The sequence below is a fragment of the Ictalurus punctatus genome, chromosome 25 (genome assembly GCF_001660625.3).
Source record: "Ictalurus punctatus breed USDA103 chromosome 25, Coco_2.0, whole genome shotgun sequence".
Classification (NCBI taxonomy): Eukaryota; Metazoa; Chordata; class Actinopteri; order Siluriformes; family Ictaluridae; genus Ictalurus; species Ictalurus punctatus.
In genome coordinates this window covers 18,281,649-18,299,956 of record NC_030440.2, presented here as the reverse complement: position 1 = coordinate 18,299,956, position 18,308 = coordinate 18,281,649, and the positions used below count along the sequence as shown (strand labels likewise).

Below are 18,308 nucleotides of genomic sequence, written 5' to 3'. Positions count from 1 at the left end.
TTCCACACGACTGCTGCCGGAGCTCGACTGGACCAGAGATGGGGGAGGCAGAATGGATTGCTGTGGTTAGGCCCATCTCGCAAATTGTATTGACTGGTGATAGTTTTAAACCCATGATGCATTGTGAGTAAAGTGGAGGACAAAACACATTTAAATGGAAGACAAATGGGATGAGAATGAGAATGATCAGCAGGAGTGATATGGCAAAGATGTACACTATAGTATAGCTTATATATATATATATTTATAACATGTCTCAGTAGATTGGACACATGTCTAAGACGGTTATTTCAAATCTTATTGTTTTACAGATCATGTAGATCATTGCTGCCCCCTTGTGCTTGTTAGACAGCGCTGCAACTCTTTTAACAACAGTTTACAATTAGGAGTAAATGCAGTCATTTAGTGCATTTAGTTGAATTCCCGATCGTGATTGGTCAGAAGGTGTTGATTAATTTTCTATAACAGCAGCTCTGATAATAGTGCAGCTGCACATCACAGGTTTATATATTATATTGTTTCTATAGTAACAGCTCATTCACTCCACATAAACAGATTAAAATTCATTGATATGGTGAACTCTGCTGTAAAGAGACATTTATTTAACATTTATGGAAGGAGTCTCCAGTGTCAGTAACTTCCAACAATCAGAGTTAAAGCTGTCATTTTTAAGTTACTGTTACCACCTCGAAGTCGATAATTTTGCAATAAGATTTGACCCAAAGTGTATTCTTTGCACACACACACACACACACACACACACACACACACACACACACACACATACTCTTTTTAACTAAAGTAATGAATGAGACCAGACTAGGAATTAAACTTCAGATCAGATCACACATTATTACCAGTTCTTTCAGGATTTATGTTAAGGTAATGTGTACAATAAAATGGAAATACTTCAACATTTAATATTATTTTCTGACATCTAATAATTATTTATAATACAGTATTTTGGCCAGTGTATTAATAAGCACTTCACTTCCAGGTACAGTACACTAGTAAACCAAATCCTAAGGGTTCATCTTAAACATCTAAAAAGGTTCTAATTAGATCATTTCATGTGATCTATAATTCATTTAAATCAACACACACATACTGAACATATAAAATGGTAAAGTGGTTTAAAGAATATATACACACACACACACACACACACAATACAGTGGTGCTTGAAATTTTTATAGAATTTTCTATATAACTGCAAAAATATGACCTAAAACATCATCAGAAGTAGACAAAGAGAACCCAATTAAACAAATGAGACAGAAATAGTATACTTGGTCGTTTAATTAATGAAGGAAAATGATATCTATCAAAGTCTGATCTTGTTTGTGGAAGTGTGTCATGGCAGGAACAAAGGAGAATTCTCAGAAGTACCTCAGAAAAAGAGTTGTTGAAGCTCATCAGGCTGGAAAAGTTTACAGCACCATCTGTAAAGAGTTTGGACTCCACCAATCCACAGCCAGACAGATTGTGTACAAATGTCGGAAACTGAAGACCGGTGTTCCCCTCCCCAGGAGCGGAGACCAACAACGATCACTCCAAGAGCGAGACGTGTAATAGTCCACGAGGTCACAGAGGAGCCCAGGGGAACTTCTACGCAAGTAAAGACCTCTCTTACATCAGCTGATGTTAATGTTCCTGAGTCCACCATCAGGAGAACACTGAACAACGACGGTGTGCATGGCAGGACTGCGAGGAGGAAAACACTGATCTCCAAAAACAACACTGCTGCCCCTCTGCAGTTTGATGAAGATCACGTGGACGAGTCAGAAGTCTAATAGAAAAATGTTTTGTGGATGGAGGAGACCAAAATAGAACTTTTTGGTTTAAATGAGAAGCGTGATGTTTGGAGAAAGGAAAACACTGCATTCCAGCAGAAGACCCTTCTCCCATCTGTGAAACATGGTGGCGGTAGTGTCAGGGTTGTGGACTGTTTTGCTGCATCTGTTCCAGGACGACTCGCCATCACTGATGGAACGATGAGTTCTGAATTATTCCAGCGAACTCTGAAGGAAAATATCAGGACATCTGTTCATGATCTGAATCTGAAGAGAAAGTGGGTCATGCAGCAAGACAACGACCCTAAACACACGAGTCGTTCTACTAAAGAACGCTTAAAGAAGAATAAAGTGAATGTTTTGGAACGGCCGAGTCAAAGTCCTGACCTCAATCCAGTAGAGATGTTGTGGAAGAACCTGAAGCGAGCAGTTCATGTGAGGAAACACACCAACACCCCAGAGCTGAAGCTGTTCTGTACTGAGGAACGGGATAAAACTCCTCCGAGCCGACGTGCAGATGATCAACACTTACCCCAAACGTTTATCTGCAGTTATTACTGCACAAGGAGCTCACACCAGAGACTGACAGCAAAGGTGCACATACTTTTTCCTCTTGGATCATTTTCCTCAATCAATAAGTGACCAAGAATAATATATTTGTAATAACATTTGTTTAACCGGGTTCTCTTTATCTACTTTGAGGACTTGTGTGAAAATCTGATAATCTTTTAGGTCACATTTATGCAAAAACATAGAAAACACCAGTGTACATCTACAGCAGTGAGGAATATTGCTAAAATCAGGCAAGTTACATCCAGAGCTGAGATGCGGACGATTATACATGCGTTTATCTCCTCCCGTCTTGACTACTGTAATTCCCATTTCAGCTTTCTTAGCAATATGTCATCCAACCACTTCCAAGTGGTCCACAATGCTGCTGCCAAGCTTCTGACCAAGTCATCTAGAAGGTCTCATGTAACACCAAATCTGATTTCTTTACACTGGCTTCCAATTATATTTAGAATCCAGTTTAAGATTCCTGTGATTACGTTTAGAGCCTTGCATGGTCACGCACCTACTGTACCTGTATTATAGAGCTACTGCGGCCATATTAGGAATTTTAGATCAGGGATTGGTGCTTATTCTTTGCTCTAGGCTCAAGACAAAGGAGATTGTGCTTTTGAGGTTGTAGCTGCTAAACTTTGGAACTCTCTCCCCTTTGGACTGAAGATCTGTGGACACAGCATGTGTTACCTGTCCCCACTATCTAACGCTACACTTTACCATTAAATATAATGATTCAAATCCTTCAGAGATCTTATGTTTTTGCATTGTCGTGTGAGTCCATATCTCATCTATGGTTTAAATAAAAAAAAATTATCATAAGAAATCCATAATATTTGAGTTAAAATACACATTTTAGTCATGTCCCGAGCTTTTCCTTCAGTCCTGTACACATTCCTCCACTCCCCTAAAATTTGTATCATCCAGTTGGATCATCTGGATCTTCTGACGGCCATGGGAGGACCAAAAGTAACTTCTCTCGTTTTCTTTTCTGTATGTTTGATGATATTGTAACTAGGACTGTGAAGGTTATGCTATTTTCATGTACGCCATATGGCTATATTTCACGTATTTGCCAATTCTATGCTAAAAACTCAGTCCCGTTACTTATGGAAAGAGAAAGCTTCTCATAAACTGAAAGCAATTCCAGCTAAAACACTATTGGATGCAGTTTTTCCAGCTGAAACATTTAGTGCTTTGTAGACAAGCAAGAATCTTTTCAAGCTGATCTCAGGTGCTGGTAGTCAGAGCAGAGATCTGAGGACTTGCACAATATCTTCCACTTTCTGTCTTTCTTACCTTTTGTAGAAGAAGATGGAGAGAACCCAGACTACGCAGGAGCCAGAAACACCCACCCGTGGCATGCTGCAGGGGAAGGAGCAAGACACACCCACTACCCTCTCTCTCTCTCTCTCCCTTCTCTCTGTCTCTCCTTCCCTCTGTCACTCCCCTTCTCCCTCTCTCCCTCTTTCTTTCTGTCTCTCCTTCCCTCTTTCACTCCCCTTCTCCCTCTCTCCCTCTTTCTTTCTGTCTCTCCTTCCCTCTTTCACTCCCCTTCTCCCTCTCTCCCTCTTTCTTTCTCTCTGTCTCTCCTTCCCTCTTTCACTCCCCTTCTCCCTCTCCCTTCTATCTGTCTCTCCTTCCCTCTTTCACTCCCCTTCTCTCTCTCTCCCTCTTTCTTTCTCTCTGTCTCTCCTTCCCTCTTTCACTCCCCTTCTCCCTCTCACTTCGATCTGTCTCTCCTTCCCTCTTTCACTCCCCTTCTCTCCCTCTCTCCCTCTCCCTTCTCTCTGTCTCTCCTTCCCTCTTTCACTCCCTTTCTCTCTCTCCCCCTCTTTCTTTCTCTCTCTCTCTCTCTCTCCCTCTCTCTCTCTCTCTCTCTCTCTCTCTCTCTCTCTCGTTCTTTCTCTTTCCACCTCCTTTGCTGTGAAGAACCACAAGCACATAGCACATCCCTTCGATGCAGAACTCTCTCACACACACATGCACACACACACTCACACGCATGCACACACACATACGGACACACATTCCCGTTAGAATGAGGCGATGAAAAGGTGGATAAACTTGAAGTTTGGGTCTCCTGTAAAAGGAATCTATGCGTGCATATACAGTGAATCATTTTAGTCACAAACGTCGACTATCTGAACACCAAACCATTTCTTCACAAGAAACACGTTCTTGAGGGGAGAACGAAGGGATCAGTTGGGAAGGTTTTAAACATGCTTTTTAAATGGCACACGAGTTTCGGTTACAGGACTGAGAAAAATGCAACCATCGTCCGCTTAGAAACCTTGTGCAACATGAAATAACGTTACCTGAGCTGGACCGATGCACATTTTGAATCGTTAAATATGTGTGTTATAAGATTCAGTGTTGAAAAAAGTTTCATTTGGAAGAGTTACAACAAGCAAACGGCACCCAATCGGTGGAATGGCCCTGTTCTTCCGTCAGTTTTTTTTTTTTTTTAAATCTGTCCCTTTATCTGTGTTTTCTGAACGAGGCTCATAAATCTAGCATGCGTTCCTCGTGATTCAGGAATTTGATCAGTCGTCCAGGGAGGGGCAACTTTTTGAGTTTGTCCAGTCCGTGGATTCCAGTCAGCTGCCGGATCTTCAGCCTGCAGAGCTGCACGAGGGGCCGCGGGGGCACTGCAATAACAACACCAACAAGAGACAGTAAACCGCTGCGTGAATAGTCCTAGCTGTAGTGATCACATTAATCCCTGCTTTCTTTTAACAGAACGGCTTCCGCACTCATTATCCAGCAGCGCGTAGAATAACACTCGAGTCCAGCACGGACTGTTATTCAGCAGTTAAAAAATCAGCAGTGTATTTTTATTTCTCATGACCAAAGGGTCTCCATGAAGCCAGGAGATACCATGTGAACAACAGGTGCGTGGAATTTAGGAGATTGGATCATTTTCTATTTCTTCATAAGAAATATAGGTCAGATTAATAAATAACACTGCTGTTTCTGTTGAGTTTCTATCTACCAGTCTGACCAAGCTGGATTTCTCAGCAGTTTTAAAGCCATGAAGCCTGAGGGGTTTTAGCCGTACTTGCTTTCTCCTTGATGTTGGCCCATTCCGAGTAACTGTCCAAGTGTTCGACGAGCCGGGAACAGAGCTTCACGTTACCTACGTAATCCAGCAGCACGTCTATGATGGGTCCTGCCCAGGGGCTGTACGTGTCCGTGGAGACCATGTCACAGAACTGGTGGCACAGGAGACACGGGTACAGTATTAGCATCAGTGTTAGCATCGCTGTGTTGAGATTGATTTCAATCAGCCGAGGCTGGACGTTTTAGATGTTACTTCTCAAGTTAATCTGAATGGATTCCAGGTGCATCGCGTGGGATCTGAGCTCTAGTCTCCCATCCACACCCATGCACACAACCAAGAAAGAATATATACATATAACCCTTTTTTTATTTAGTTTTTTTTAGCAACAACTTGCTGATGGATTTAAAATTCCACACCCCCTTTTGTGAAGCTCCACCCACTTCAGCACGGGTGCCTTAATTTCTGACCAACTCCTGCATCTAACTCTACATCACATGGGCTGTCATGACATAAAGCCTTCATGACAGGACATGAAACTACACGTAGGAACATTTACACAACATTTATAAAGTCTTAATCATGAGTTCTGATATCGAGTTGTCACAGAGTCAGGTGACAGGTTGACGTGCGCTCCATATTTCTGCTCATAACAGTTTTAGGAATATCTATATACCAGTTTCAGTTATGTTTAAGACTTATCTTTTACATTGTCTACGGTCTTTAAGTCAAATATCATCTTTTTTCTTGTTAGGAACAGTTTTTAGGAACACCCGCTGTAGGTCAGCGCTATGACACTGTACAAATAGTGTGTATTTCCATTGGTCTTTAATTAAAATGTCATATTTCTGTAGATAACATTTTAATCCATATCTATTCGAATTCCATTACACAGTAAAGAACAGGGTTATGTATATTAAGTGATGTGCGTTTCCTGTGCTAGCGCAGAATCTTTTTTATGAATGTCAAAGTAATGACACTGCAGGAGAAGTACTATCAGAATTTGCTGTATTACCTGTATACAGGTGTTGCGTGACGTAGTTTGATCGTCTCTGTAGCGTGTTCTCTCGCTGGGCGTTGTTTTCAGAGGCGGGTGGGGGTCGCTGCCGTACACGCAGCTAAAACACGACAGCGCGTCGCAGCCGTTGTCCATCAGGTACTTGAGAATGATGAGGTACTTCATGCAGAACATGACGGTGGCGGGGAAGGTGGTGGGGTGCATGGGGATGTAGGCGTTGACATTAGCGCCATGTTCCACCAATAAGGTCACAGTGCTTATGCAGCCCTGCCTCAGGGCTACGAGCAGTGGGCTGAACGTGTCCAGGTTGGGGTCGGCGCCGGCTTGTAGTAGCATGCTGGTCGCATAGATGTTGTTATTGATCACGGAGAAGTAGAGGGCGGTGCTGCGGTGGTCCTCGTACATTATTCTGCGGTCCTCGGACAGCGTGGCGTTGACGTCGAAGCCGGACTCGATGAGCAGCTCGAGGATCTCGTCTCGGTTTCGCTCGGCGGCGACATGGAGAGGACTGATGCCGCTACGCCTCACACGGGCCTTGCTGGTGGCAGGGATGAGCATCAACACGATCCTGAAGCACAGAGGCGGTGTTATAAACGGTTAGGTCCGATTCGTGCACCTGAGCGGCCATGCTAGTGCTACGACAGTGCTAGGACAATGCCAATGAACTGCTAATGGAGGCAGTTATCTAAGAATGGTTTGGTAGCTGGAATTATTGCGTGAAATACACACAGTGAAATGACATCTTACACGTCACATAATGTTCTCACATAAGTGCTTCATAAACCTACATAAAGCAATTCTGATGTCGAGCTGGCATAACGCTCGGGTCAAGTGACATATGCTTGCTGAGAGGTTGACATACATTCCATATTTCTGCTTATAAGATGTTTATGAATATCTACATCATTTCCATTTCTACAAAACTGTAGTGAGAGTTTATACGTGAAGCAAGTTTCCTAATTCTACTTATAATCTATGTAAATAAAATTACTTATGTCAAATTTCATAGGTATGAATACCTATGTCAATGCTACGGCACTGTAATGACAGTAGTGTATATTTTTCATGGCTCTCAAGTAAAATGTCATATTTCTGCTTATGGCTTTATGAATACCTATGTCAATGCTATGACTGTTGACATAAAAATGTTTTTTATGTAGCTTATATTCAATCCGGCCCCAGATTCTTTTCTATCAGGTTTTGATGTTCGACATGTCACACTTTACATCACTGCCTTATGTCAACAAAAATCTGCCTCGAGTGTTAAAACAAAACTACTGGAAGTGACTTGATGAGATGGGACCTGGGTAGACATGGATATGTAGGTTTATATGGAAGGAGTTATGTAGGTGTCATGAAGCCTTATGAACAGCACCATTAAATGCTCATTACAATTCATCATCGAACGGACTGTCTCCAGTCTGAGTTGAGAGTGAAGTGACAGCTGCAGTGAAAAAGCAGAATGACACATGCTTCAGTTAAAATCATTTGATAAATGAAAACCACAATGTGTTTTACTCTACACATTAATGTCATGTTAATAATGTTACATGTTAATTCGGCATTTCTTTCCTTGCATCGTTTTTTATTTTGTACAGCCATGCCGTGGGACTTACTGAAGCGCCCTGTCAGTATTGTGTTCTGACCCGAAAGTGAAGAGGTTGGTGCTGAAACAGCGTGCGACAACATTTACATTTACAAATATATATATATACACACAGTGCATACATATCCACACAGTATACTACAGATTTACAATACACAGGGACGTGAGCGATCACTGCGGAGAGCAGAGATGAAGTATCTAAGTCACATGTTATGCTAACAGGAAACTTCATTAGCTAGCACAACAGCTAATACTGAAACAATGTACTGATGCAGAAGAATAATTTAAATTACTTTGCTGACTGTATTTTCACGTCCTCGGTAAGCTGAAACCGAATACAGGATAGACTCTCACCAAATGGAATAAATACATTTAGTTTCAATTATTTAGGATGAAAAAATGTCTTCACTGCATGAGGAATTTACAGATTTTTACTTCAAATCACTGGCAGAACAAATAATAACAATAATAATAATAATAATAACAATAATAATAATAATAATAATAATAATAATAATAATAATAATTCCATTTAATTTGACACTTTACAATAAACACCTTTATTTTTTTCATTATTGTGAACTAGAACTAATCAGACTACTCAAACAATAAGCAAAATAATAACTGATTATTATTATTATTATTATTATTATTATTATTATTATTATTATTACATCACTACAGCACAGATGACTGTACACTTACTGATCGTGTCCCCTCTGAGCTGCTATGTGAATCGGCAGCAGTCCGGTTTTGCCCGGTTTGTTGGCGTCAGCTTTTTGAGACAGCAGGAACTCCACGATCTCCACATGACCGTTCTTACAGGCTTCATAAAGCGCCGTGGCTCCATCTGCTGCCTGGCTGTTGATATCGGCGCCTGAAGACAAGAAAGAAATCCAGTATGAAATGTTGTGTGAAAACTCCGCAGGTGATTTAGGCAGAGAATTCCACCTTTACCGTTTTTCAGGAGGAAGCGGAGCGCATCTACGTTCCCACTCTGAGCTGCCACGAAGATGGGGGTGATGCCGTACACGTTGGGCGTGCTAATTTTCGCCCCTGCCTTCACTAACATCTCACAGATCTCCACGTTGTTCCTGCACACGGCCTCGTGCAGCGCCGTCCAGCCTTGGATACAGTTTTTGTTGACCGCCACGCCGTGGTTCAGCAGCATGGCCACGATGGCGGGGTTTTCCTTCTCACACGCTGGAAGCACAGAACAACCTCAGAGACGTACCTCCTAAAAGATTTCATCTGATTTACACACACGACCTGCGGACCTCTGCATTTCTCACACGCGCAAACTGTGGGACTTGGTTTACCTGAAAGTCAATGCAAATAGATCAGATTTAACTAACATTGTCATGTATTTGATCAGATACAGTATATATACGCTGCACTTTCACACCTCCAGTACAACAGCGTTAAAAGAGTCTGTGAAATGAGGAACACACCACGCACTGGCTCGGGGGCATGCTGTTCCAGGAAAATAATCAACAATAACCTAGAGCGATCATATAGATTATTTTCCTATAGTGAGTGTTTTATTTCTCATATAGAACAGCAGTCTGCCAACGAATACAACCTTTTATTAATCATTTTTTTAAAAAGTCGTACTTTTTATCCATTTATAGTTACATTCAATGTTCCTGTTTCCGAGAAACCGCTGAAACGCTTAAACTCTGTCCTGAAGATGTGGGAAAACTTTACAGCTTTACTTCTGACTGTTACAAAGTTCTGACACCGGAGACTCCTTCCATAAAACTGTTAAGTAAACTTATCAACAGTCCCACGTGTGATTGTTTAGAGACGAAGCGGGGTTAGGAAACTCCCTGCGGTACCTCTATACAGCGGCGTCTCCTTCTCCTTGTTGGGGATGTCTGGATCTGCGCCTTTCTCCAGGAGACACAACACACACTCCTCGTTCTCCTTCGACACGGCCAGCAGGAGAGCCGTCTGATCCTTCAGCGTGCGCTTGTTAATCATCCCGGGTTGGACTTTAGCAGAGGATTTAAAAAAATTAATGAATGAAACACGACAACAGGATGCTTCAATTGACAACAAAATTATTATTGGTACTCTGAATAAATGTAAGCAATGACGGACGTAAAAAACGTAATAGCAACGAGTAATACTTAGCATTCAGATCTGTGCATGCAGACTTCTTCTCCAACTCAGAGCTCTGACAGCGAGAGGGTCATCACGACAGAAATAACGATTGTGTGTCTGGAAATCATTTCTGTGGTGATGTTTGAGGGGGTTCTCTTGTTAGATGGATCTTACGGTCAGGTCTTAACCTCCTGGCAGAGGTAACCAGTGGCTTTGAAGGCTTTTTTCCTTGTATTTATAGTTCCTTGCATAAGTATTCACTCCCCTTGAACTCTTCCAGAAAATGATTAACAAATGAAAAAAAACTTAAACTTTGATTGCATAAGTATTCACCCCCATCACCATGAAACCACTAAATTAGTTCTGGTGCACTCAGAAGTCACATGATTAGTTGGATGAAGGGAGGTTCCTGTAGGTTCCTTTTTTTCACCACACATGAATCTTTAAACTTGACAAATGGAAGAATCAGGGTTAGGGTTCTGAAAGAGTGATCTTTGGGTGTTTTTTAGAGGATTGATTTTTTTTGAAAATGTATTTTTTCCCTCTGCGTGTTGGCCTCACATCCATTTGACTCACAAAAAAAAAAGTGTGTGTGATTGTGCCCTGTGATGATTTGGCACCCTGTCCAGGGTGTCCCCCGCCCTGTGCCCCGAGTCCCCAGGGATAGGCTCCAGGCTCCCGGTGACCCTGTGTAGGATAAGCGGTACAATATGAAATATGAAATATGAAATATACTGTACTGCTCCTGAATCCACCGAGAACGCAGATTTAGGACCCGGGAGGACACTTTGTATTCGAGTGGAACCTTGAGCCACACATATGAATCCTTGTGTTTGTCATATCTCGTTTTAGAACCTTCATTCCTGTTGTTTTCCCACGCTTTGTCTTCTCTAGCTGATACGCAGCACTTTACGTTATTCCTGAGGTGTTTGACGGAACTGTTTACCACCTACTGTCCTGCATCTTCAAAACATTTTTGCATTTTCTATTGGAACAGAGAGCTTTTCCAAAACGCTGACTATGTGGACGAGATCGTTTAGCTTTTAAATGGAGAGGTTAAAACGACGTTTTCAAAAGAAATATCCGTATAGCTGTGGACGTTGCGTCGGGCCTACCTCTCAGGAGCGCTTTAATACACTCGTGCTGGCCGTATTGCGCAGCCTCGTGAAGTGGAATCCAGCCGTATTCGTTCGGCATCAGAAGGTTGCAGTCGACCTTTTTGATCAGCCTTCTCAAAGTTCCAACATCTCCGTCCCGGATGGCCTTCAGCACCGGATCCACTTCTCTATCAGAAGCCGAAACATGAGACTTCACAACATCCCGCGTGAGTAACGCTGAACTCTGAAGGTGAAGTGAATTTACTCACTCTTCCGCCTCGGGTTTGACTTCTATCAGAGTCCCGTCATATCTCCGATACGCCACCATTCGCTTCCCGTTCCCGGTGATGAAGTGGCTCATTATTACTGGCTGCTGCTCATTTTTATTCCTGTGAGGACAAACGTACATTTCAGCCTAACAATACAATACAACGTAGTCCAATTTTCCAATCATCATCATCATCATTAATATCTAAGTGTATTAATGTTTACACCACAGCACTGCTGAATCCAGGGTTGTGACTGGTCATCAGGTGTTGATTAGTTTTCTATAACAGCAGCTATGACAGCGCATCTGCAAATCACAGCTTTATATTAATGCGCTGGTTCTAATACGTCATCGTTTCTATAGTAACAGCCCATTCACAGGGATTTCACATAAATGGATTTAAATGTGTACAATCACTGATATGGTGAAGTTTCCATAATGTTAGGAGACATTTATTTAATATTTATGGAAGGACTCTCTTTAAACTTTAAGTTTTCCGTCATCTTCAGGACGGACGGGTTTACGCCACACGGTTTCTTGGATCTTTTCTCTTATTAACTTTAAGAGAGCGAGAGAGAGAGAGAAAATAGAGGCTGGTGAGGATGTGACTGTTTATAGCTGCTATAGTGTAAGTGAGAACGGGAAGTAACCAGGGTTGGGAGGGTTTCTTTACAAATGGAATCTGTTACAGTTTCACATGACTTCACAAAAAATGTAACCAGTAATCTAGTCCAAGTATCACAATGTGAAAGTAATGTAATCTGATTACTTTTGGATTTCTTCAAGGTCACACATGTAAATAAAGTCAAATATGATCTAGAATGTTTTATTTATAAAATATATTTATTCTGGATTTAAACTAAATGTGTCTTAGTGTTATAAATATAAAGAAATAAAAAAACAGTTACACTGCCCCTTCGTAGGAAAACAGTAAACGCTCTGATAATGTAGAACAAGCATTTTTACACAGTAGAAATTATTCTGCAATAGAAAATACAGAAAAAGAATCGCCTTTGTTTCCCCTCAGGAAAATCCAATCAGAACAGATGCACTGAATTATGTTAACATCCAGTAGGATATATTTCAGATTCAAAAATACTGCGAAACTTAATCCTGACAAGAATCACAGTTAGTCTGTTGGCAATGAAAGACTAAATGTGCATTCAAACGGTTCATTCTGTCAAAACCTACAGTAGCTTTGGGCAAAACCTTCCGTTGTAATGAAGCAGGAGGACTCGCTCCATGTGGTCATCAGACGTTCTGCTACGAGATGATGGAAGGACATTTCCCCCATAACTGAATACACGTTGAACAGGAGCACTAGAAGGCAAAGTGGTGTTATACTTCATGAAGAGCTGCTTGAGCAGGGGAGATGAATTTAAAGACTGCACGCTTTCCTCAGGATCATCAAGGAACTCACGAACGTCTTCCTCCACTGTGCCGTCATCAGCCCTTTTTGTCTTTACGAACACAAAATAATCCCCATCTGATTCATCAGTCTCAGGGTAAATCCTCATCTCAGCTGCACAAGAAGCCCTGGACACCAAAGATCCAGGTCTCCACAAGGAGACCAAAGATGTTGCCTCCAAATCCAAGGTAGCATCTTTTCTCCTCCTGTAGAAGATCAGTGGACTGGGAAAGGGCTTGTAACTCATCCACATACAGTACTCTCTCAGAAACGTCACCTCATGCGGGTGCAGTCTGGTAACTCCAAGTTTTCCACAGATGACGGTCAGATGATCATCTCCGAGACCAATCAGTTTGGAAATGGCCTCACACTCTGAATTCCATCTGGTAACACATGGAACAGACACTCTCATGTTCACAACATCTTGCACAATTTCCCATTGCACTTCAGTAAACTTTCCGGGAATGACCTCCTGATGCCGCTTTATACACCTGAATGGTGGCAATCAGGTTCAGGGTGTGTGCGGAGCATCTCTGATGAGGAGGAAGAAAAAAAATGAAGCTCCTCACCTCCCATCCATATCCAAAAATCATATTCCATTATATTCCAACTCATCTGCAGGTACCTCCATAGATGTTCCAAATTCACAGAAAGCTTTAACAAAATTACTCCCATTCTCTGTCACGGTAGACCTCACAATGTGTAGCAGTTTGTGCTCCGCATGTATTTCACAAACATCAAAAGTATGCCGTCCTTTAACTCAAGCACAGGCCAGTGCCGCAGACGTCCTCTCCATAGTGTTTTCCTCAATCCAGTGGCATCTCATGCCTAAGAACCTTCTGTTATGTGCAGTCCACAAATCTGTTTCAGTCACGCTATTTTTCATAACAGCAAACTCCTTCTCAATGCGCTGGACTAGGGTCTTTCACCCGCCACAGTTTTTTTTTTTTTTTGAATGAAGGCTGCTCAACCAATGAGAATGGCTGAACATCATCAGTTACAAATTCAAATATTAGTTTATTGACTGCACTTTGGGATGAGCTGTGTCCAGGTTCACGCTCTGCTTGTTTGAAAGGAGGATGCACGGCCCCTTGTCCAGGATCAGATCAGTACTAGGCTGCTCAATCGTCTCTGGCCGGTTAGAGTCTTTTTTTGGTCAAGTCACTTGGGTGCTTCCTCTGAGAAACAAAACAATGCAAATTAAAAGAGGAGTTGTAGGCTTTCTCAGATTTGTTTAGTTCTGAGGTCTATATATTCATTAGCTTCCAACTGTATTCGATAAATAAACCACAGTTTATCGTGATAGCACTAATACTAAAGTATTTTAGCTCACCTAGCGAACACGATTTCTGTGCTGGTCTTACCTGCAAATGCTTCTTTAAATTAGATGTCGAGTCCTTCGATAAAGACGGCGTCTTCACAGATGGAAGGCAGAGTTTGCACTGTGCTGTGATGTTTTTTTTCTTCCATTTCCTTCTTTATACACAAAATAATTTTGAAATCTCTACAACTGTGACACATTTTTTTCCACCGACCAATGGATTAACAGTCATTTCATCGTACCTCTGTGCTTAGAGACATGTTATTTGCGCATGCACCAGGAGGTGTCTCTCCAAGCCTGGAACTAACTTACACAGACATTAAATGCAACTATAAATGGATTAAAAAAATGATATGTTGCTCTTTAATTAATATAAAATATCCTGCGTTATAAGAGGAATACATTGGAAAATAATGAACTATTTTTCTAGTAAGCTGGTGAAAGTGACGACATGCTGACGGTAATATGCCATGACACTGACGTTAATTAAGAGATATAGTAATAGGAAAACTGTGACAGTTCAGTAAACTCTTCTCTTCTCAGTAAACGTTTCTAATGAAGCACCACAGTGAAAGCATTGTACACTGCAGTCAACATGCACGAATGTGTTCGGCGTAACTCGAACTCAATGTTAAACACAAAGCAGAAGGACAGAGGAGAAGGCCGTGCATCTGTTTTTCTCAAGGGTGCAACGTGAGCTTTGGGAGCATTTCAGCTGGACTTCACCCTGGCCTGGATTTTGTGTTGGTTTGATGTCTGTGCTCTGTTATGCAGGATCTACTGGGGCAGGTGTGGATATATCGGGCGTCTGTAAGCAACATGTCACGTGTTTCAGTGATAAATCAGAGCTGAGCTAGACAAACACATGACACAGGCGAAGTGCAGCCTTACATCAGCACACACTGAACACTTTTTACTTTAAGCAATTTAAGCAGTTTATTTATTTTTATTGAGCCTACATTAAAAATGCGGCCAGAGTAATGTGGGCTAGCAAGCCATTTGATTTGTTGCGTAAATTTGGAAATATAGAGTATATTGTGCCATACGTAAGGGGGCCAAGCACTTTCTTGGAAGTGCAGAAGCCATTGGGACCATCAGCACGTTCTGGATGAAACGTTTCATATATCAAAGATCTAAGGCACCAGTTTTGTTCGGTTGGTCTCACAAAGCTGTGTTCCAAATCTCATGATGATTGGACAAGAATTTGAGGACAAGAAGTGAGAAAACAAACAGTTTTTAATTAGTTTCATAATGGCCGACTTCCTGTTCGGCGAGTCACAAAGTCTTTACATCACAAACTCTCCGGACCTTTTTTTGGGAGTCAGGAGAAAGAAGAATCTTTACAGATTTGTGAATTATAGCGCCATCTTGAGGGGATTTAGACTAAAATCTCTTGGAGTCTCTTCTGTTGAGGTCCTTCGGTCATCTACGTACATCTGAATAAGTGGCACTCTTGCTGAGGTAGAACCTCACTTCCTGTTTGGAGACGTCGCTGTTGGATTGGTTTGTGCGTTATGGACGCACCGGATCGTATGTTAAAAATGATAAATCTTTCCAAATTAACATCCGAGTCTCTCAGAACAGGCACTTGGATGAAGGAAGTGACTGAAATGTGTCCAAAGGATGAACCGATGATGAACATTCTGATTGAGTCATAATTTAAGCAAAAATAGAGTCCGAATAAGCCGATTTGTTGTCTTTGTGTTTACTCTTTTAAAAATCTTATTAGAAATTTGCGTGAATTTGAAGAAATCGGTGCAGGATTTGTTGAAATGTACGGTATGTATGAAGTCGTAGGAAATAAATGCTGACTCTTACCGTAAGCACTACCTTAAAGTTTGTTCAAATTGTAAAAACAGTCACGAGTCTGCAGACGTGAGTCAGCGTTAATCTGCGCTTGTGTGTGTGGGCTTGTCGTTTCCTCTACTCTGTACCTGGGTGGGTTTGCAGGACAGGGGGTTGGATCTGGCCGCGGTGTCGGGCGCTGACCCGGCCGGGGAATCTCTGTCCTGCGCTGTGGAGTGGAGCTCTTCGTTGTTTCAGCTGAAGACGTTGTGGAGTTGTTGTGGGTCTCAGTGAGACTGCGCTCGATGGCCAGCTGCATCAGTTCATCATCAGACATGTAGCCGTAGAGGCTGAAATCATCGTGGTTCAGCGTGGGACTGCTGGCACCCAGTACAGGCCCGTCGGCTGCCATGACGGAGTCCGGGGTCCTGAATAACATGTTCAAACGGAAAAGATAAAAGAGCAGGCATGACAGCTTGGCTAATGATGGAATCCTAGCACCCAGAAAGAAAAAACTAAAAAATTTACCACAAATTTTTTTTTTCTCTCAGTAAAAACAGTGAGGCAAACCTTTGCTGTGGCACTACTAAATAACTAGCAGCTCCTCCATTTTTTTACTGACCAAACGCACCAACCACAGCCCCGCCTTCTCGTTTTCTTTTGACACACAAACCAAGGCTCATGAATTCACAGGTCAAAGTTCACCTAGATAAACGTGACATGAGGTGAAAAGAACTGCTAGCGTATCCGAATCTTTCACGTCCCGTGTCCTTTCCCTTTCAGTGAATCGACTTTTCTTTGCGTTTTAGCGATAGTTCAAAAATGGTAAATCCCATGGTTATATGATAAATATCAGCACCTCTGTTAGAGTACCAGGGACTCATAACCTGGACTCATGTCTGACAGGGAAACAGTGTGTGAAACAGTTCTACACAGCACCTTTAAGCTTCCCCAAAATCAGTGAAAAACGCTCTGGATGTAGAATGCAGAATTTCATGGGTTGATCATCTTCATTCCTTCATCTTCAGTAAGCACTTTATTTGACTTTTTTTTTCTCAGTAATCTTCTTTTTCAAATGTGTAAAAATTTCACAGGTCACAATTTTTAAAATAGAGCCATGAAATTTGGCAGAGACATACTGTAGCTGCTTTATGGGAATGAGGTGCTGGACTGATCGCAACCACCTAGCAACCACCTAGCAACACCATAGCATCCAACAGGGATATGGTAGCAACACTCCGCCATCTTTTAACCTTTACATACTTAACTGTTAAATGATTAATATTTTAAAATCTATAACAACCGAACACTGTAAAACTCTTTCAGAGCTCATGAAGAGGAATGAAGAGACTACAGGGTTAAAACAAAAGTCTATGGGATATAGTCTTACATTTTAAACCCACTTGGTGTGTATGTGTGTGTGTGTGTGTGTGTGAAAGTCATGTGTTGTATCTGACCCAGTTGTTGGATAAAAATAGATCACTTACATATCTGCTCTTTGGATTTACAAATAGAAAATCTCCACCTCACAACTCTCTGGATTTATCTCTCATGTTTCTTTTCTCACTACTTTATCCTGTAGCTCTTTTAAAACATCATACAAATAACAGACGCATGCAGGTATGTGTAAATATACTGTGTGTACAGGTGCATCTTAAAAAATGTGAATATTGTGGAAAAGTTCATTTTTTCCCTGTAATTTAATTCAAAAAGTGGAACTTTCATATAGTCTAGATTCATTACACATAGAGTGAAATATTTCGAGCCTTTTTTTCTTTTAATTCTTTTTACGACTTACAGCTCACCGAAATCAAAACTCCAGTATCTCAAAATATTGCAATAAAGAATTTATAATACAGAAACGTCGACCTGAGACGACTCTAATCAGAGAATTAACTCAAAACTCCTGTGAAGGTTTCCTGGGGCTTTGATCTCTCAGTCTGGGTCAGTACACACACACACACACACACAGTCACGGGGAAGATGGAAGTCAATGCTGCGTTTCATTTGGAAATCAAGGTTCCAGAGTCTGGAGGAAGAGTGGAGAGGAACAGAATCCGAGCTGCTTGAAGTCCAGTGTGAAGTTTCTACAGTCAGTGATGATTTGGGTTGCCAGGTCATCTGGTGTTGGTCCAGTGTGTTTTCTCAAGTCGAGAGTCGATGCAGTGTCTACCAGGAGATTTTAGATACTTCATGCTTCATCTGCTGACGAGCTTTATGGAGATGCTGATTTCCTTCTCCAGCAGGACTCGGCACCTGCCCACAGTGCCAAAACTTCTAG

The 18,308-nt window shown here is 41.7% G+C and overlaps 1 protein-coding gene across 2 annotated transcripts; it reads right to left on the bottom strand.

The window, feature by feature from the left end:
* Positions 1–570: 570 nt before the first annotated feature.
* Positions 571–16,313, bottom strand: asb2a.1 (ankyrin repeat and SOCS box containing 2a, tandem duplicate 1). 2 transcript variants are annotated; one of them, XM_017456471.3, is made up of 12 exons: positions 16,177–16,313; positions 14,286–14,397; positions 12,705–14,099; positions 11,515–11,634; positions 11,264–11,433; positions 9,881–10,036; positions 9,000–9,245; positions 8,748–8,919; positions 8,053–8,103; positions 6,434–7,004; positions 5,419–5,572; positions 571–5,008 (listed from the first exon to the last, which is right to left on the bottom strand). In XM_017456471.3, exons 3-12 carry the CDS (start codon positions 13,331–13,333, stop codon positions 4,863–4,865), a joined length of 2,415 nt encoding a protein of 804 aa, XP_017311960.1. In that variant the 5' UTR covers positions 13,334–14,099; positions 14,286–14,397; positions 16,177–16,313; the 3' UTR covers positions 571–4,862. The 2 variants fall into 2 exon arrangements, with proteins under 2 accessions (XP_017311960.1, XP_017311961.1); XM_017456472.3 differs by lacking the exon at positions 8,053–8,103.
* Positions 16,314–18,308: the final 1,995 nt, after the last annotated feature.

Coding starts and splice junctions, on each gene's coding strand:
- asb2a.1 (XM_017456471.3), bottom strand. CDS start 13,333: ATGAGAGTGTCTGTTCCATGTGTTACCAGATGGAATTCAGAGTGTGAG. Junction 9,246..9,880: donor GGAGACGCCGCTGTATAGAG/GTACCGCAGGGA, acceptor CTGTGCTTCCAG/CGTGTGAGAAGGAAAACCCC. Junction 7,005..8,052: donor AATACTGACAGGGCGCTTCA/GTAAGTCCCACG, acceptor TCTGTGCTTCAG/GATCGTGTTGATGCTCATCC.